Below are 21,648 nucleotides of genomic sequence, written 5' to 3' on the forward strand. Positions count from 1 at the left end.
GTTCTTATCTGGCATTTGCTTGATAAAAACTTCAACGGTAAACAATCTGTATACTGCACACGTTGTTAGTTTTATTTAGTGCAGCATTGTCTGTAGTTATGTGGGATTATGTGTTTGTATATGATATGTCTTTAGCCTCAAGGAAACCATGTGTTCAGCAGGTGGAGTTGACTTTAAAAACGATTAAATGGTAGATCTTATGAGGCCCGAGACAGAGGCAAGGGTCAAAAGTTCAATGTTATTCATGTCTAAAGGATGGCCTCCCTAGATGCTAGTTCATTTCCGTAGACTCAGTTTTGTTTAGTCTGTAGGAAAGGAAAACACAGTGTTGTGGAAAATGTGTCCTGTAGTGTTTTGGTAAAGTAGTGTATTGGTAAGGCCCAAGGTAAAGTTAAGCAGAAGACCTGCCTCGCCCTTTCCAGATGACGGACATTTTAAAATGCAACACGCCGTCCATACCACTGTGGCCAACGTGGGACCAGAGAGGAAAGGGCCCTGACATACAGGTTTCAAATACCTGTCAGTCTTTCTGCCATTTTGAAAACTGACCAACACATCAGTCAGTAGAGATACTGTAGCATGCATGGTCGACACATTTGCATAATTGTAGAAGATTCAAACTATCCATTGTCAAAGGTGTGATACCACATCACAATGTACAGACGGTTATGCAAATAGTCCACCCTAGCTAGCTCTCCAGTAACCAAAGGGAAATGCTTCTGTGTATTATCATATAGAGCAGTAGGCAGCTCTTGACCTAGCTACAATACCATAGAGATCCTATTAAATTACAAATGTGCTAAATTACTAGCATTCCTAATTCTATGACGCCTACACTATAGACATCATAACCTAGCTTTTTCCCAGAACACGTGACATGAGCAGCTGGGACCCTGGTGACATCACCTGTTTCCAGTGAGAACACCCAAGGAGAACATAGAAAATAAGCGAAGGGAAGGCTCTTCGTCTACCTCAATGCATTGTACAAGGGAAACAATGGGAATAAACCTTTTAATATACAGTATGTATTGCTGTCTTCAGCTGGAGTGCCTTTGTCTTTTTTATTGTCAAATAAGTCACATCCATTTATTGTAGTCCTGAGGTACTGCACTGAGAACTACAAGCGTTCATAAAGACACAGAAAAAGCTTTCCTCTCCAACAGAGAGTAAACCAATACAGAGGGCATAGTGAGTACTATGTGGCTCAGTTGGTAGAGCATGGTGTTTGCAACGCCAGGGTTGTGGGTTCGATTCCCACGGGGGGCCAGTACAAAAAAATAAATACAAAAATGTATGAAATGTATGCATTCACTACTGTAAGTCGCTCTGGAAAAGAGCATCTGCTAAATGACTAAAATGTTTTAAAAAATGTACTTTCTGTGAGGAATTACATCTCAGTGCCAGAAAGCTGTTATGGCTGCTGTTTCAGTAGGCCCAGTTTATTTAGCTGGATATTCAATATGTTAGCCAGGGCATGAATTAAGCACCATGACCATAGCCTAGGGGAATTTGTTGCAATAAAGGGTTCTATTAAAGTTAGTGGGCTGCCCAGGGATGCTGAAAAGAGAGTGACCACAAGGCATATTATGTTTGATTGCAAAGGGATAGTGGACACACAGGCACATACGAACACACACCTGTTGTAGTGTCTGCTTTCATTACAAGGGTCAATCATCATGGGGTTGCAACCCAGAGCAACAGCTAAACAAATACAGCCTGTCCTGCACAGATAGCAGGTGTCTGACTCTTAGTGCAGCAATCTTTTTGTCCTTTATATCGACCGTCTAATGTCCAATGAATCAAGTCAAATTTGCTATCACAGTTTATTGACCTTTTTTAAGTTAAAATTTTACCCACAGTAAAAACCTGATGTATTACAACACAACTTGAACACAACGAATGCCCACCAAAGATCTATAGTTTTAGCCATAGCAACCAAAACCCTGAAAGATTCACTGTATAATATGTTAGAATGAGGATTAGACATCTATAAACAGCAACCAACAGGGTTGTTGGGTAGGTTACTTTCAAAATGTAATCTGTTAGTTACTACCTGTCAAATTGTAATTGGTAGTGTAACTTTTGGATTGCCTTAACTCAGTAACGTAATCTGATTACTTTCAGTTACTTTTGGATCACTTTCCCTTTAGAGTCATTAGAGGAAGACAAAACGGATCCATCATACGCGGTTGGTGTCACAGTGGTCTCTGACTTGTGGTCAGAGTCGCTCTGGTGAACAAATTTGAAATTGCGCTTTCTGAATTTAAGTGATCCAAGAAGTAATAATCAAGTGTTTTTTTTAATACATGTATTCAGTTACTCCCCAACCCTGGCAACCAATCAACACCACAATAGACTATCTGTAATGTCATGAATCAAATCAATTCTCTTCAGTTGCCACTTTGTGAACCTTCAGCGTTTCAAATGGAGGCAGAGGCGGCTCAATCCATCATAATGGATCCTATCCCACCTGGGACCATGTCCGGTGATGTCACATTCCCAATTAATCAAGTCCTTGCTTGTGTCCCAAATAGCACCCTGTTCCCTACATAGTGCACTACTTTTGACCAGAGCCCTATGGCCGTGGTCAAAAGACGCAGACCCTCTTGGCATAGACCATGACTGAAGCCCATATGTCATTGGACTGTCAACACTCTCCTATAAATAGATAGATAAGAGAGAGCGAAGTTCCTTTCTTCAGTGATTTCATCAGCTGCAGATGATCCATCATGTGGATCAGACCTGTTCTGGAAACGCTGGTGGTGCCTGGATGATGATGAGAGATGAGTCATGTTTTGGTATTTTTGAGGGAATAATAACAGCAAAAATCTCAGTTGCATTGTTTTGTTTTTGGATGCTGTAAAATCATTGTATTGTGCACAAGGCATTTGGGAAACACGTGACATTTTCTATCCACAACAAGACCTTTCACTATCCTTCGGACCTTTTGATGATTTAATCCTATCCTAATGATCTTCTACTCACTGGAGTATCTGTGATAAAGATAAATACGGATGCCATTATAAAAGACCAGCAGGAGAAATCTGAACAGTTGTTGAATGATCCTTTTGGTCCGCATCATGTTTGTAAACAAGTGCTGCCACCTTCTGGCATAATGAGCTTTATGCCTCTGCCTCAAATGGCAGCCCATTCCCTATATAGTGCACTCCTTCAAAAGTAGTGCACTATAAAGGGAATAGGGTTCCATATGGGATGAAGATAATGACTTATCCTATCAAACTAATAACCAACGAACCTACTCACAATTACCATTGTCCACTGAAGCACTGGTGTGTTTCTCTCTTGAGAAAATAATAAGTAATTATTGTCTGTAATGGAGGTTTGAACCTGACACAATGATTTGCATCACCAGCTGCTACTCTGGGTAAACAGGCTGGCAATCCTACCCCAGTGATTTCTAGTGAAGTGTGTTGTGATCAGAGAGAGCAGCTGTAATGCTGCACTTAACAGATCTATCCATCTCTCTCCTTCCATCCCTCCATTTTTCACTCTTGGTCCCTTGATCTGACAAAATCCATCTCTCGCTCTGTCTCTCTGCCAGATCAAGGGACAGAGAGTCTCTTAACCTTCCTCCATCTCCCTCCTCTCATTCACCACTTTAACATTTGGAGAGTTTGGGACTGAGGTTCTATCTGCATTTTTGTCAAAACGTAGTTATTGATGTAGCCTTGTTCTGTTCAATGTTCTCTACCTATATAGTACTCTAAATACCAAAATTAATGTTGTTAAGTTCAAAAGAATACTAGATAAAAATTGCTGACACCATTCAAACCAACGATGGTTCGGAATTTGAAAGAAAATGATCTCAGAATCATCTTTTTAAGATAGAACCAGCAGCGACATGGAACAGCAGACAGATACTGTACTGTGTCCTGATAGAACCTTATAGAACCAGCAGCGACATGGAACAGCAGACAGATACTGTACTGTGTCCTGATAGAACCTTATAGAACCAGCAGTGACATGGAACAGCAGACAGATACTGTACTGTGTCCTGATTCTCCTCTCTGTATTCATGTGATTCAAGTGCGACATGGAAAAACACTGAAGAAACCAACCGTAACAGATTATATTTAACAACCGCTGATCAAACTCCTGGCAAATGTAAGACTCACGTCCCATACATTCATGTTTCACTTATCAGACATTGAGCCAACAGAAATGTACTACTTAGTCTGTATCATACCATACTTAAACAATAGACGAGAGTAACACACACAGGCGCACACACACACAGACAGACAGACAGAAAGAAAGACAGGCACTCTCCATTTCATGAAGCTTTATCCCACAGCTCCCCCATGGCAGGAGGCCTAGGCAGCCAGGCTCATATACATTTACACACTGCTCTGCTCCCTCCCCTAGTTCAATAACTCAATTATTCAAGACAAAAAGAATCAACACACACTTTGTTCAATTTAAGATAACAATAGCAATAGAATAACAACGATGATGATAATAATAATAATAATTACAACCATAGTCAAATATTGTATATTTCCAGGTCTTATAATTCTCTACAATTCCTAATATTACACTGTCAGTCATTTTAAGGTGCACCATAACCTCTGCATGTGACATTTTCAATAAAACTCAACACATGTTGCACTATAACACACCGTGAAGAAGACAGACATCATTTTTTGCTTTTTTTGTTGTTCATTTTTCAACAAGTTTTTCTTCGCAGAGTTTTCTTCCTCCTTCTCGACCTCTGCGGCATTAGATATATGTTTTTAGTGATTTAAAAGCAGTCCATAGTTGTTTTTTTTGTTTGGCACACTTTTTATTTCTAAGCTGTTGTCATGTGGCACAAATGGATTGGATCGACCGGTGGCGTAAGGCCTGGTGTCTCAGAGGACTTCTGGAGGGAGACAAAAGGGAGGGAGAGAGAGAGAGTGAATCATTCATTTGTGCTTCAATTGGGAATATGAGCTATATTCTACAGTACATAATGGCCTACTGTGTATGAATCCTTGAGGACATAATATAAGATGTAATTGGTCCCATTCCTATTGCTTTCTTTCTTTGTTTGCTTTGCTTGGTTTAGGCTGTCTTCTAGACCGGCTGTGGGTTCTTGGCATGATGAATGGGGACTCGCTTGCAAACCCAAGGGGCCTTCCCAAACATGACTGGGACCCTATCCCACATAGGGCATGTTGCCCAAGCTCCCTGAGGCTGAGACCCAGGCTTGGGGATAGTGGGAGAGGTTTGGAGCCCCCTCTCTGCATATTGTAGTAATAGTTCTAGTCTAATTATGCTGTAATTAGCCTGCCTTTCAGGCTGCCTTTTAAGTTCTAGCTAATTACAGCATAATTAGACCTACATTGTAGTCATTTAGCAGACACTTATCCAGAGCAACTTAGTTAGTGCATTCATCTTAAGATAGCTAGGTGGGACAACCACATATCACAGGCATATAAAGTACATTTTTCCTCAATGTAGTAGAGTCAGTGCTAGAAACGGGGGGGGGGGGCGTCGAGGTCTGCCTTTAAGGTTGCCTTTATGTTCTAGCTAATTGCAGCTAGAACTGTGCTGAGCTATACACATGCTGGTATTTTCGTTATAGAGCAATGGATTGCTTACAGTGATAAAACACTTTATTTGTAGTGTTGAAATAAGCATTTTGATCATAAGGCATGTATGTAGGAATTAATCCTGACCTGCATAGCTACCTGCAGCATGCTGAGGCTTCATTGGACCTGTTTTCATGAGGAAGGGCTCCAGGATTGGGTCACTGACTATGTCACTCCCCAGTTGCCCCGGCCCACCGTTGCTGCTCCCGCTGTGATTGGGCATCTGAATGATCTGCTCAAAGTCAGCAGCCTCGCCATTGGCTGAGAGACCGTTCTGGTGCTTGGCTGGCTGGACACCGTTCATCACAGGGGCAGACTCTGCTGCACTCTGCTGGCTCTCAGGAGCTGCAGAAAAAAAAGTTACAAGTTAGTCAAGGACCGTTTTCCATTGTTGACTGGCTTCTTTTTTTTCACATGTTGCAGAGTGACACTACAAATGTAATGGATATAATTTACTCTTAAACAAATACTGTACATAGCCTTTAACAGGCTGGGTTTTCAAGGATGGAGGGAGAACAAAGTGACATTGATCATCGCAGCCAACTTACCTTTACTTCTGTCCGTAGTGTCCTTGCCATTGGCCTGTGCTGGGGAATTGGAATCCTTTGGCAGTGTAGGCTAGAAGAACATAAAATGGCACAAATGGTTGCCATGCATCAACCAAGGGTGCTACACATTGGTGGTGCTTTGAGCATCTGGAAGAGCACTCTATAAATGCAATCAAACAAAGCAGGGGGGTAGGTCTATACGAAAATAAGAAAATGTATACACTCACTACTGTAAGTGGCTCTGGTTAAGAGCGTCTGCAAAATGACTAAAATGTAAATGTATTAAAGTCTATAAAGCACTCTATAAATATAATTTATTATTATTATTATTATAAGGGTTTTAATATGAAGCATAGGCCTTACAGTACTCACCTTTTCTCCAGAAGCACGACTCACCTTTTTTCCAGCATCACGACTCACCTTTTTTCCAGCATCACGACCCACCTTTTTTCCAGCATCACGACTCACCTTTTTCTCCAGCATCACGACTCACCTTTTCCTCCAGCATCACGACTCACCTTTTTCTCCTGCATCACGGCTCACCTTTTCCTCCAGCATCACGGCTCACCTTTTCTCCAGCATCACGACTCACCTTTTCTCCAGCATCACTACTCTTACGTGTCCTCTTCATGATCTCCTCAAGGCGCTGTGAAATTCAACCGCAGAGGCAGATTAAGTCATCATCATTTCATTTTTTACAACTAATGTATTGTATTTCAACAGATTTTGTATAGGCCAAGATATTTTCCTTGTAAGGATACATGATAGGTATTTTGATACACACTGTAAAAACTACAGACATGTTTGACTTCTCCACTTTGCTTCCCCCTCCATCCCTCTCTCTCATCCCTCCATCCTTCTCTACCTTCTTTCTCTCCAGGCGCGCCTGTTCCTCCTTCTGGAAGTGCTTCTCTCTCTCCAAGCGCTGACGCTCCGCCTCCTCACGAGCTCTGGCATCAGCCTCTTCCCTCTGACACAGACAGACAGAGGAAAACAACATGATCAATAGATTATCAATAGTATGATTGAATAGACCTACTATATGTGCTGTTATTATGATAACAAGGAAATTACTTGACAAAGAAATGGAACCATGTCAATCTTGATTAACGAAAAACAGAATTAGGATACATTCTTTGAAGGTAATTTGTTCCAATTGGCAAAATGATAAATACAATAGCAGATTAATAAATCAATTTCCTAACCTCTAGGTGGCAGTATAAGTCTACACTGCAGCAGGCACTGTAGGGCAGGGCTTGATGTCTCAAATAATAATTCCCTTACATGGCTCACTGGGTAGTTCGATTTTTTTAAACATTTATTTAACTAGGCAAGTCAGTTAAGAACAAATCCTTATTTACAATGACAGCCTAGGAACAGTGGGTTTACTGCCTTGTTCAGGAGCAGAACAACAGATTTTTACCTTGTCAGCTCGGGGATTTGATCTAGCAACCTTTTGCTTACTGGCCCAACGCTCTAGCTACTAGGCTACCTGCCGCCCCTTTATTACTGAGTAATCAGTAATAAACAGATTTTGTGAATGGAGGGATGAAACCAAGCTATGATATGTCAGAATCACATCTGTCATTAATTAGACCAACCAAGGGGATTTTTTTTAAAAATGCATTTATTTTTATTATTTTACCTCTTATTTAACTAAGCAAGTGAGTTAAGGACAAATTCTTATTTTCAATGACGGCCTAGGAAGAGTGGGTTAACTGCCTTGTTCAGGGACAGAACAACATATTTTTACATTGTCAGCTCGGGGATACAAGTCCGACGCTCTAACCACTAGGCTACCAGTTAAAGCTTGGTCGGATATACCGCAGGCAGCAAGGAAGTAAATGACAACATCAATAACATGTTATGCTTCACAAATAGTGCAAAAAACTTTGGTTAGGCTACAGTTGAAGTCGGAAGTTTACATGCACTTAGGTTGGGGTCATTAACTTGTTTTTCAACCACTCCACAAATGTATTGTTAACAAACTATAGTTTTGGCAAGTCGGTTAGGACATCTACTTTGTGCATGACACAAGTAATTTTTCCAACAATTGTCTGCAGACAGATTATTTCACTTATAATTCACTGTATCACAATTCCAGTGGGTCAGAAGTTTATACAGTAAGTTGACTGTGCCTTTTTAAACAGCTTGGAAAATTCCAGAAAAGGATGTCATGGCTTTAGAAGCTTCTGGGAGGCTAATTGACATCTTTTGAGTCAATCGGAGGTTTACCTGTGGATATATTTCAAGGCCTACCTTCAAACTCAGTGCCTCTTTGCTTGACATCATGGGAAAATCAAAACAAATCAGCCAAGATCTCAGAGAAAAATTGTAGACCTTCACATGTCTGGTTCATCCTTGGGAGCAATTTCCAAACGCCTGAAGGTACCACGTTCATCTGTACAAACAATAGTACGCAAGTATAAACACCATGGGACCACGCAGCCGTCATACCGCTCAGGAAGGAGAGACGTTCTGTCTCCTAGAAATGAACGTACTTTGGTACGAAAAGTGAAAATCAATCCCAGAACAACAGCAAAGGACCTTGTGAAGATGCTGGAGGAAACGGGTACAAAAGTCTCTATATCCACAGTAAAACAAGTCCTATATTGACATAACCTGAAAGGCCGCTCAGCAAGGAAGAAGCCACTGCTCCAGAACTGCCATAAAAAAAATCCAGACTACGGTTTGCAACTGCACATGGGGACAAAGATTGTACTTTTTGGAGAAATATCCTCTGGTCTGATGAAACAAAAATAGAACTGTTTGGCCATAATGACCATCGTTATGTTTGGAGGAAAAAAGGCTTGCAAGCGTTCTTCGGCTTGCAAGCCGAAGAACACCATCCCAACCATGAATAACGGGGGTGGCAGCATCATGTTGTGGGGGTGATTTTCTGCAGGAGGGACTGGTGCACTTCACAAACTAGATGGCATCATGAGGGTGGAAAATTATGTGGATATATTGAAACATCTCAAGACATCAGTCAGGAAGTTAAAGCTTGGTCACAAATGGGTCTTCCAAATGGACAATGAACCCAAGTATACTTCCAAGGTTGTGGCAAAATGGCTTAAGGACAACAAAGTCAAGGTATTGGAGTTGCCATCACAAAGCCCTGACCTCAATCCTATAGAAAATGTCTGGGTAGAACTGAAAAAGCGTGTGCAAGCAAGGAGGCCTACAAACCTGACTCAGTTACACCAGCTCTGTCAGGAGGAATGGGCCAAAATGCACCCACCTTATTGTGGGAAGCTTGTGGAAGGCTACCTGAAATGTTTAACCCAAGTTAAACAATTTAAAGGCAATGCTACCAAATACTAATTGAGTGTATGTAAACTTCTGACCCACTGGGAATGTGATGAAAGAAATAAAAACTGAAATCATTTTCTCTACTATTATTCTGACATTTCACATTCTTAAAATAAAGTGGTGATCCTAACTGACCTAAGACAGGGAATTTTTACAAGGATTAAATGTCAGGAATTGTGAAAAACTGAGTTTAAATGTATTTGGCTAAGGTGTATGTAAACTTCTGACTTCAACTGTATGTTTTCTATGGCATTTTAATGTTCAAAGTTGCCTGGAATATAAAACTTGCTTAGTCATGGTTCATGAGAGAGCTTTCTCTACTCTCTGATGCCTGACTATCTTGACACACTGCATGGAAGATCGCTGGCAGTGTTAGACAAATGGCACATTGAACTGGGCTTCCCTAGGGGGAGAAGGGACTCAAGTGTGTGTGAATGCTACATGCATGGGTTGTGGGTACACTGTCGCTCCCTATCCCCTGTCAGCTCACTGCAGTGCGCAGACAGAGGGAGGACAGAACTGTCACTATCTCACAGTCACAACGGCCCTCTCAGCTCCACTAAATGCTGGGCCAACACTATTATGAAGGTCAACAGCTGGCATCTGCCTAGACTGGGCATGGAGGCTGTTACATGCTGATGATACACCTCACAGTAACACACATTCCCTCCCATACCTAGACGTGCTTAGATGATAGGGCTTCAGAGGATAGGTTTCAGAGTTGGAAATTGTATTTTAATATGTTGAGAATCCTTTTATTTGTGGTTATCAGGTGGCTGGCCTGATAAGATGTGGACTATGCAGAAACCAACTTTGAAGGCTGCCTGTGTCATATCTTCTATGTCAAGACTCCGTTACCCATAATGCTGCTCTCACCTGTTTCTGCAGGCGTTCATTCTGCTCCTGTTCAGCCCTGGCTCTCTCCCGCACCTCCTCCTCCTCCTCCAGACGCTGCGCCTCGTCTCTCAGACGCTGGTCCTCTGCCATGAGGTGCGCCTCCTCCTCCCTGCGCCTCCTCTCCTCCGCCTCCCGAACCATGCCCTCTTCACGAGCAATCCTGCATGGGGAGCACGCTCCGTTAGGTCTGCACATGCTAAGATACGCTCATACTGGACAGTATTCTCATTTCAACAGACACAATGGTTCATGCCAATGCTACACACTTATATTCGTCGCCAGACCCACAGACCCAATCTCAGCTCACTGGTCACGATAACAACACCCACCCGTAGCACGCGCTCCAGCAGGTATATCTCACTGGTCATCCCCAAAGCCAACACCTCCTTTGGCCGCCTTTCCTTCCAGTTCTCTGCTGGCAATGACTGGAACGAATTGCAAAAATCGCTGAAGCTGGAGACTTATATTTCCCTCACTAACTTTAAACATCAGCTATCTGAGCAGCTAACCGATCGCTGCAGCTGTAAATAGCCCGTCTGTAAACAGCCCACCCAATCTACCTACCTCATCCCCATTTGTTTTTATTAACTTTTCTGCTCTTTTGCACACCAGTATTTCTATTGCACATCATCATCTGCTCATCAATCACTCGTGTTAATTTGCTAAACTGTAATTACTTCGCTACTATGACCTACTTATTGCCTTACCTCCTCACGCCATTTGCACACACTGTATATAGACTTTCTTTTTTTTCTATTGTGTTATTGACTGTACGCTTGTTTATTCTATGTGTAACTCTGTATTATTGTTTGTGTCGCACTGCTTTGCTTTATCTTGGCCAGGTCACAGAACTTGTTCTCAACTAGCTTACCTGGTTAAATAAAGGTAAAATAAAAAACTTGTCTTGTACATTCAGTAAACCCTTCACGTCTGTAGACAGACATAAATACACTCCAGTCTATAATACTTAATCATTAAACAGTGCTATAATATTAACACAATGACATGTTTAATCAACTCCAGACAGTTTTAGACTGACCTTAACCTCTGCTCCTGCTCAAGGCGCTCCTGCTCCTCTCTCTCCCGTTGCTCTCTGGCCTGTCTGCGTTTCTCAGCCAGCACTCGTGCTGCTTCCTCTGGGTCGTTGGTGCCGGCTGAGGGCCTGGAAGCTGGAGTAGATGATGTAGCCGGGGAAGCTGAGGCAGCCAGGGTAATTGGGGCAGTTGGGGTAGCCAGCTCAAGGGTTGAGGCAGGAGTGGGGGTGACCACTGTGACTGGTGCACTCAGAGAAGGGGGTGTCACCGGCGCCGAAGACACCATAATGGCAGGAACGTTACTGGTGCCTGTAAGAGCAAGAGGGACAGGAGAGGCCTCTGTTTCAGATCAGAAGACACATGATAGACCATGACCCCTGGAAAATGCTTCAGGGCTCATCTGAAGCAAACATCATAAAGTCTAAACAATCTGTGTGTTTTCTCCAGGCAGAGAAGAAAGTATCAGCTGAAGAGAAACATGAGACCCACCTGATCTTGGACAGTGGGACCGCAGTAATAATGTATGGCCTTTACGGTAGAGTAACTCTGGATAATAAAAGATACATGAACTCCAGAGAAACAAATAGGTCATGGAATGTCAGAATATACAGTCTGTGCTTGTGCTGAAGGCCACACTCAACCACAGGAGGTTGGTGGCACCTTAATTGTGGAGAACGGGCTCGTGGTAATGACGAACAGAATAAGTGGAATGGTATCAAACATGGTTTCCAGGTGTTTGATGCCATTCCATTTGCGCCGTTCCAGTCATTATTATGAGCAGTCCTTCCCTCAGCAGCCTCCACTGCACTCCACTGCACTCAACGTGTGTGCTCCAGTAACACTACTGGTGTGGCTGTAGGCCAAAACATTTAAGACACCCTGGCGCTTGGATACAGTAACCATGGTGAACACACTTACTCTTTGTCTCAGGAGTGTCAGGCTGATGGGGCTCGCTGTTTGTTTCCACGGCGACAGCGGCGACCGGCTGGGGCTGTACCCTGGCAGGTGTCTGGGCTCGTTTGGGGCGGGTTTTGGTGCCCGAGGGGGTCTTCTTGTCTGTGGAGTGGTTCTTGGGGGCCATTGGAGGGCAGGGGGACAACGGTCTGCTTTTGGGCGCCGCAGGCGACGGAGGTCTGTTTTTCAGTTTGGGGGTACTGCTGCAGGAAGGGAGAAAGGAGAGGCAAAGATGGAAAAAGGAATGGAAAAGATAGGGGAGTGTAAATAAAAACAGCAGTAGAAATCATAATATCTGTAGTTTTCCTTTCAGACAGGTTGCAGGTTATTTTATTTAATATTTCAACATCACTCATCAACTCTGTGGTCTAGAACTAGGTCAGAAAAAGTATTATTGAGAATGACTGAATCTATGTAAACGTTCAACGCTCAATAACGCTGCCATGGTCCCATGGCCCTGTTGTAGTCAGACGTGAGATGAGACCATTGCTGATTCCCAAATAGCACCCTATTCCCTATGTAGGGCACTACAAGGGCTGTGGACAAAGGTAGTGCACTATATAGAGAATAGGGTGCCACTTGGGACGCAACCCATGGTTCTTCTCGGTTTCCCAGCACTGAGCAGCACCAGCATCACTCAGGGAAACCCCATTCTGTCTGAGTGCTGCTGCCTCCCTCCTGCTTCTGGTCTTGGCAGACAGAGCCCTCAGCTGAATGGTGTCCAGCGGCTCTTTGGGCCCAGTTAAAACAGTCTGGACCATCTGTCAGTGAGACAGACCATTTAGCCTGGCCCGGGGCTGAACCTCGATCCCTCTGCTAAGCACTAATCTAACCCAATGCGGATCTCTCTTCACAAACACTCTATTAGGATCTAATACATAAAGGTCAAATACAAGATGGCTGTTTTGTCTTGGTCAATGATTATAGAGAAAGATAATGTAGCAGAGAGGAAAATAAAACAGTTAGTATATATAAACTGTAGATCAATAGCTTTTTTAACAAACAAATAGGATTTCTAACTTGAAAGGCTGACAGTATAAAGAAGACAGAGTATTCTACTATAGGGACATGTGGTATAGGACAGTTTAGAGTAGTTGTGCTGTTAAGTCTAAGACAGATTCTGGGCTCTGATCTGGGTCTGATCTGTATCTAACAACACCTTGACGCCGGCCTGGATCTGGTGGTGGTCGGGGTCGTTGTTGAGGTCTTCTTCTTCTTCAGCACGATCTCTTTGGAAAGAGCATTCTTCTCTTTTTCGTTCTCCCTCTCCTTGTCTTTCTTCTCTTTCTTTTTCTTATCCAACTTTGAGAAACAGAGAGAAAGGGGTGACCAGTTAGTGCTAATGACATGGTGTTGGGAGACCAGAGGAGGGTAAAATACATGTAACTACACATCAGTGTGAGTGTGTGAGGATGTAAGCTAACCGGCGTTGAGCTCCGTCGGCGTTGGCGCTGTGTGATGTCAGGCGTGCTGGCGGACACTCCTCCCCTCCAGCGCTCGGAGGTCTTCCGGTGAGGGTGGTGGTGGGAGCAGGCGTCCAGGGGGCTGGCTGAGGCTGAACGGGAGCAGTGGTGAGAGTCTGAGTACAACACAGAGATGAAGAGAAACAGGCTGGATGGACTAGGTCAAGTCAAGACTCCTATTACAGTCATGATAATGATAGGCCACTTAGGCCAGCTACTGAGAACGTAATGGTGGCTGATACAACCATTCAGGGTGGCTGTCTGGCAATATTAGGTTCTGCAGGATTTGTGGCTGAGGTGAGTTTACTTCCTATGGCTGAAATAAGGCATGAAATCATGATACTGTAACTAGTGGGAGTATGGTGCATATCATACATGCTGAATGTTTTTCTCTGAAAGAGAAGGAAAACACTAGAATACCAAAGCTTCAACCCTGTAATTGTAAGTTAGCAACAAACAAAAGGAGAGAAGGTACATTTCCTGTAATGTTAAGTTCTATAATGAAAGTAGAGTACAGGGTCCTAGAGAGGGGTGACTCACGGAGGTCCCGGGAGTCGCTGGGGTTGAGCAGGGTCACAGCGCTGCGGCTGCGGGCCAAAAAGGACAGGGTGGGAGTCATGAGCCTCTCCACGATGCGGCTCTCCCACGGGCTCAGACGCAGACTGCGAGCTGGGAGACACAAGAGGGTGCTGTTAGTACCTGGGTGCCCCCCCCCCCCCCACACACACACTGCAGACTCCCCTGAACCAGACACTGCACCACCACCAGGTTCAGCCACCGTTCCCCAGTCACTCACTGACGACACTGCAGCACAGCTTTTCATCCCCCAACACAAACAGGCCTCTGTCTGACCACACTCTCTCTAACTGCACCAACCTCACTCTGACCACACAGAGACAGTCACAGACTTCTCTCCAGTTGTACATTATGATGTGGAGAAATCTGGAGGTGTTTCACCTACAGTTACATGTCATTAATACAACTTTACCAATCACACATATTAACAAACTGTTACTTCTTTCTAGATTACTTACCATTACAAAACACACCACTTAAAAGCCATGGCTATCTAGTAGGCCATGCAAAGGCAGGTTAAAGTTTCTGATCAATTCAGCATTATAAACTGGGTGGTTCGAGACCTGAATGCTGATTGGCTGACAGCCATGGTATATCAGACCGTATACCACGGGTAGGGCAAAACATGTATTTTTACTGCTCTAATTACGTTGGTAACCAGTTTATAATAGCAATAAGGCACCTCGGGGGTTTGTGATATATGGCCAATATACCACGGCTTTGCGTCGTGTCTAAGAACAGCCCTTAGCCGTGGTATATACCACACCCCCACGGGCCTTATTGCTTAATTATAGCCTACAATACCAGGATGCTACGAGTAAGGCTCACTCTTATGATGTCATTAGGTCAGTATCATATGTCTGTCATATGATGTTAAGTGTTACATTAGTGTCATAAGATGAAGACTGATCCATATGAAGTTCAACAAAAGGAGGATGTGTTTGATGCATTGTGATGGGCTGCTACACAGACATTGGTTGGCACCCAATTTCCTATATAGTGCATTTGTTTTGACCAGGGCCCATAGGACTCTGGACAAAAATGGTGCACTACATGGGGAATAGGGTGGCATTTGGGATGCAGAATTCTGACAAACACTCTCAAGAACAATCATAACTGGAACAAATGTAATGTCAGAGCAAATGTGTTTTGAACGTTGTGAGAGCCTGAAATCATTTGTCCCTAAAACTACACCAATATCAGAAATGAAGAACATTTCAAACACAGCATATAAGACAAACAAACACAGAACTGCCGTTGTAGTGAAAGAACCAGACTGGTGGATTTGTTAGAGGCCTCTTTGAGAGTTCTGTGTGGAGGAGAATTTGGAGGAGAAATGACAAAAACCTTTTGAAGATGAGTTGAAATAGGGACACTGTGCAATGCAGCGTTGCGTAATACTGTAACATACATAATACAGTACCTCCCGTTCCTCTCAAACTGGGGTAACGAGTCTGACCCTCCCCCTGAGTCTACTGGTGTCTCGTAAACTTCTTTCTAAGTAATTGGCAATTATCTGACTACAGAGTTTCAGCATCTTCAATGGGCCATTCATAGTATCCCACAATAGAACATTTACATGGGCTTCTCAAGTTCAACTCCATCACAAGGACAATTTGACAGTGGAATGTCATGAGATGGAATGTTTTGGTCATCATGAGATGACCAAAACGGTAAAGGCCTAAATACCATTGTGTTAAGAGACTTCCTGTACATTGCTTCACTGCTGGACATTTTAGCAGACAATCTTATCCAAAACGACTTACAGGAGCAATTAGGGTTAAGTGACTTGCTAAAGGGCACATCGACAGATTTTTCCCCTAGTCGGCTCAGGGATTCGAACCAGCAACCTTTCAGTTATTGGCCCAACACTCCTAACCGCTACGTTACCTGCCGCCTACTGGTTTATTGTGTGGCCCCGAGTCTTGAGATTAAGTCGGCTATGCTAATGAGCATCCCAAATGGCACCCTATCCCCTATTTGTATTTTTTTTATTGAACCTTTATTTAATTAGGTAAGTCAGTTAAGAACAAATTCTTATTTACAATGACTGCCTACACCGGCTAAACCCAGACAACGCTGGGCCAATTGTGCGCCACCCTATGGGACTCCCAATCACGGCCGGTTGTGATACAGCATGTGCACTACTTTTGACCAGGGCCCATAGGGTGCCATTTGGGATGCAACCTTGATATGGCTCCTTAGGTCAAGTCAGCTATGCTTGTGTAGATCACTCAGCTCTCTCTGCATGCTTTAACTAATCACATACTTACATATGTACATACATATAGTCACACACACATTCACCCATGTAAGGTAAACTCACAACAGCAACACGTAGAAGCTGATGATAAGCGTGATGTGTAATTTCTGTAGATGCATGTAAAGCACATTTAGGATGTCACCTGTCAGTGAATGGAAAATCCTGAAAAGCATAGACAGATATACTAAGTTGCTAATATAATTGATTGGTTCATATTATCTAATGGACCTGGGGTTACCTTGGTTATATTTTTGGACAGAAAATTTTCACAAAGTATTTTATGGTTGATAACCCAACTAGGCCCTGGCCTTGTTGCTAAGCAACAGTCAGGATGAATTTTTTTTCTCCTTCAATGCGGCAAGACGTTTGCTTGGCTGCTGTTTGATAAAATGTACACCTGGTAGTTGGGATCCTGGGTCTATAAACGCATCTGTCTGTTATAGGCATACTTACTGTATATCCTTAAGCCAGAACATTTGTAGCTGCTAAATTGACTGGATTTTATATGGAAGCTTCTGGAAAATATAAGTCTGCTGAGGGAGGACATTCTGTGTTCCTCATGCAAGAATTTACTATTGACGTCTGAATATTGCATTTGAACAACCATTACAGCGGTGTCGTATTGGAGATCAATAAAAGTCAGTTATGAGAGACATGACGACATCTAAAAGAGTGGATGACAATAAAGCTGAATATTAATATTGTAGCAGCTTTTAAACATGACCTCTATCTGAGATCTCCTATCCACATAATGTAATTAGTCAATAAAGAGTTCAGCCATGACTATCTGACTATGCACTTGTACATTTGTACCACATCACCACCACTACTGACACCACACCACCACCACTACTGACACCACCATCACTGACACCACACCACCACTACTGACACCAACATCACTGACACCACACCACCACTACTGACACCACACCACCATCACTGACACACCACCACCACTACTGACACCACCATCACTGACACCACACCACTACTGACACCACCACCACTACTGACACCACCACTACTGACACCACCACCACTACTGACACCACCATCACTGACACACCACCACCACTACTGACACCACCACCACTACTGACACCACCATCACTGACACCACACCACCACTACTGACACCACCATCACTGACACCACACCACCACTACTGACACCACCATCACTGACACCACACCACTACTGACACCACACCACCACTACTGACACCACCACCACTGACACACCACCACCACCACTGACACCACCACGACTGACATCACACCACTACTGACACCACCACCACTGACACCACCACCACTACTGACACCACCACCACTGACACACCACCACCACCACTGACACCACCACCACGACTGACATCACACCACTACTGACACCACCATCACTGACACCACACCACCACTACTGACATCACACCACTACTGACACCACACCACCATCACTGACACACCACCACCACTACTGACACCACCATCACTGACACCACCATCACTGACACCACACCACTACTGACACCACCACCACTACTGACACAACCAACACTGACACCACCACCACTACTGACACCACCATCACTGACACACCACCACCACTACTGATACCACCACCACTACTGACACCACCATCACTGACACCACACCACCACTACTGACACCACCATTGCTGACACCACACCACCACTACTGACACCACCACCACTGACACACCACCACCACGACTGACACCACCACCACTACTGACATCACACCACTACTGACACCACCCTCACTGACACCACACCACCACTACTGACATCACACCACCACTGACACCACCATCACTGACACCACACCACCACTACTGACACCACCACCACTGACACACCACCACCACCACTGACACCACCACCACTACTGACATCACACCACTACTGACACCACCATCACTGACACCACACCACCACTACTGACATCACACCACCACTGACACCACCATCACTGACACCACACCACCACTACTGACACCACCACCACTGACACACCACCACCACCACTGACACCACCACCACTACTGACACCACCATCACTGACACCACACCACCACTACTGACACCACCACCACTGACACACCACCACCACCACCACTGACACCACCACCAATACTGACATCACACCACTACTGACACCACCATGAATGACACCATACCACCATCACTAACACCACACCACCATCACTGACACACCACCACCACTACTGACACCACCTCCACTACTGACACCACCACCACTACTGACACCAACACCACACCACCACCACTGACATCACACCAACACTACTGACACCACACAACCACTATTGACGACACCACTACTGACACCACCACCACTACTGACACCACCACCACTACTGACACCAACACCACTGACATTCACCAACACTACTAACACCACACAACCAACATTGAAGACACCACTACTGACACCACACAACCACTACTGACATCACACCACCATTACTGACGACACCACCACTACTGACACCACAATACCACACCACCACACCACCATCACTGACATCATACCACAATACCACACCACCACACCACCATCACTGACATCACACCACAATACCACACCACCACACCACCATCACTGACATCACACCACAATACCACACCACCACACCACCATCACTGACATCACACCACAATACCACACCACCACACCACCATCACCGACACCACACCACCACCCCTGACACCGCACCACCACCAACACAGCATATCACCACAGCAGAGTGGAGGACAACCAAAGAGTGTGGAAGAGGAGGGTGTTGGGACCGAAGTGGCAGAAACCTATATACACCATTATAAAAAATTATCACAAAATATGGAATAGAAATGTCAGGGCTGATCAAAAATGCAAAGAGAAGGTAAATCAATCAACAACAACATCAACAAAACCACGATGCACACGAGACTGGGGGAGTGAGGGAGGTGATGTAGTGTTTTAGGGATAGGAAATGACCGGTCACCAAGCAACAGGCAGGCAGGCAGGCAGGCCACCAGCAACAACAGTTAAAAGAAAAACCAAACACCAGATTGGGGTAAGGTAAGGAGATCTGAGAGGGAGGGGGTGGGCAGAGGAGAGGAGGGGGGTTTATATAGAGGCCTGGTGGACATTGACGCGGGTCGGTCGTCCTTACTTCTGTTGGGGGAGTTCCAGAGGGTGGCAGAGGACTTGGACAGCCTGTTGTTAATGACAGGGTCCACCTGTCTCGGCAAGTTGACGGTGGAGGCCGAGCATCTGCCTGCACCGGAGAGAACGCAACAGACAACAACTGTTCACAAGGTTGGCGGGGTGGGGACCCGACGAGGCTGTGCTGGAGTCGTAGGGGAGAGGAGGGTCCGAGATCGCTGAGCTCAGATATATAAGACCCCTCTTCAAATGAAATCCTAAGTTCATGTCATTGTGATACCTAAATGCTATTTATCAAGTTTATTCTGCTGATCTGTTTATTTGTATGTGTATATAGTAACAATTGTTGGTTCACTAATGTTTTTATTACCATCCTCACACAGGTGTGGGCAATTGTAATTATCTGCTAGACACCTGCATATAAAAAAAAAACTATGGCTTTGGCACATCTCTTGATGATCTGATGAAGGCATAACTGTCAAAACGCGTTAGCCTGCCCGGCCGAAAATAAAAAGGTGAAATAAGGTTACTTTTTTTTGTCCCTTAAAAAAAAAGTGCCACCGTTTCTCAATGTTCTTGAACTTGGAATTTCATTTGAAGTCATTGTCATATATGGCAGAGCACCCAGCTATTAAAGCGAGATAGTGCACCTGTTACCCACACCCCAATACAAGACCCCTCTGTCTGTCTCCCTGGACCATGCAGCTGATAGAGCTAGACCTACAGGAGAGTAGGACCACTTCACCATTCACTGTTTCGTTTTAGGCTGTCGGCTCAGACAGACCTGATTCACTCTATTTAGACAGGGCTAACTCTTTGATTCACCTCATTCATTATTAAGCAGTCCACTCGGACAGGACAGATTCAGAGTGCTTTTAATCTGGGGAAGGGGTTAGGGTACTGGAAAAAGTTTGGGGTAAAATTGGGGAAGTTAAATGACTGGGTTTATGAATGGCATCTAAAACCCAGAAACAAATCTTTGGAAAAGTGAAAAGTGAAAAAGTAGATTGTCTTTGTTGCTCAAACCAAAACACATCCACACACACTCATTTTCATTTACACTTCAGAGAGGAGAGAAGGTTCTTGACCTCAAGGTCACAATCAAAGAGCTAGCCTTTCACAAGCGTGCGTCATTGTTGGACTGAGCAGCATAGGAGAGAGTTGGCACACTGAACACTGAGTCGCTTCCTCACAGCTCTGATCAACTCAACACCTTGCAGTTCACGCAAGTCTAATGAAACGTATACGTAACACCTTTTCCCCTCTATCTCCTATTTCTGGACTCTACTGAACAGTGAGAATCTGGAGTGAGAGAAACGGTACATTAAGAAGGATCAATACAAATCTAGTCTAAATCATAATGGTACTCAGTGATTCAGTGATAAACGAAGCCAAGTAGAAATAGTGAGCCAATGTTAGGCAAAATAATGTTAGTAAACATGAATTATACTGTAGAATGACTAATCTAGCTATTCTAATGGTACTAATGAACATTACCACCCCAACCAAATTACAGTGCCTAACGATGGCCTAACACCCAAACCTTAAGACACTGTAAATAATTAACATCAGTTAGACTAGAAAGTTAAGTTTCTGTCCTGTACTATGAAGGCACTCTGTACAAGCAATTCATTGAAGTTCTGGGTGGTTCATGTCTATACGGTTCTATGAGGTTCTATGTGGTTCCAGTGCGACTCACTTTGTCTTCGCGAGGTCTGGTTGAGGCCCCCGGCCCAGGACCATCTCTGCTGACGGATCTCAGCCCAGGTCTTTTTGGTTGACTTCTTGATGGCCGCCTCGTAGCGCTCCT

The 21,648-nt window shown here is 44.2% G+C and overlaps 1 protein-coding gene across 9 annotated transcripts in view; it reads right to left on the reverse strand.

The window, feature by feature from the left end:
- Positions 1-4,288: 4,288 nt before the first annotated feature.
- map7d1b (MAP7 domain containing 1b) overlaps positions 4,289-21,648 on the reverse strand; it is a 54,697-nt gene continuing 37,337 nt past the window's right edge. For 3 of the 9 annotated variants that reach the window (XM_014142618.3, XM_014142616.3, XM_014142613.3), the window contains 13 exons: positions 21,538-21,646; positions 19,846-19,950; positions 14,343-14,471; positions 13,764-13,918; positions 13,499-13,641; positions 12,304-12,542; positions 11,391-11,694; positions 10,331-10,511; positions 7,008-7,112; positions 6,735-6,788; positions 6,143-6,212; positions 5,682-5,939; positions 4,289-4,882 (listed from right to left, as the gene is read on the reverse strand). In XM_014142618.3, the coding sequence (XP_013998093.2) occupies positions 4,872-4,882; positions 5,682-5,939; positions 6,143-6,212; positions 6,735-6,788; positions 7,008-7,112; positions 10,331-10,511; positions 11,391-11,694; positions 12,304-12,542; positions 13,499-13,641; positions 13,764-13,918; positions 14,343-14,471; positions 19,846-19,950; positions 21,538-21,646 (1,863 nt within the window). In that variant the 3' untranslated portion in view covers positions 4,289-4,871. The remainder of the gene's footprint in view (positions 4,883-5,681; positions 5,940-6,142; positions 6,213-6,734; positions 6,789-7,007; positions 7,113-10,330; positions 10,512-11,390; positions 11,695-12,303; positions 12,543-13,498; positions 13,642-13,763; positions 13,919-14,342; positions 14,472-19,845; positions 19,951-21,537; positions 21,647-21,648) is intronic. The other 6 variants (XM_014142620.3, XM_014142619.3, XM_014142617.3 and 3 more) reach the window with 5 other exon arrangements.

The sequence above is a fragment of the Salmo salar genome, chromosome 14 (assembly GCF_965601325.2).
Source record: "Salmo salar chromosome 14, fSalSal1, whole genome shotgun sequence".
Classification (NCBI taxonomy): Eukaryota; Metazoa; Chordata; class Actinopteri; order Salmoniformes; family Salmonidae; genus Salmo; species Salmo salar.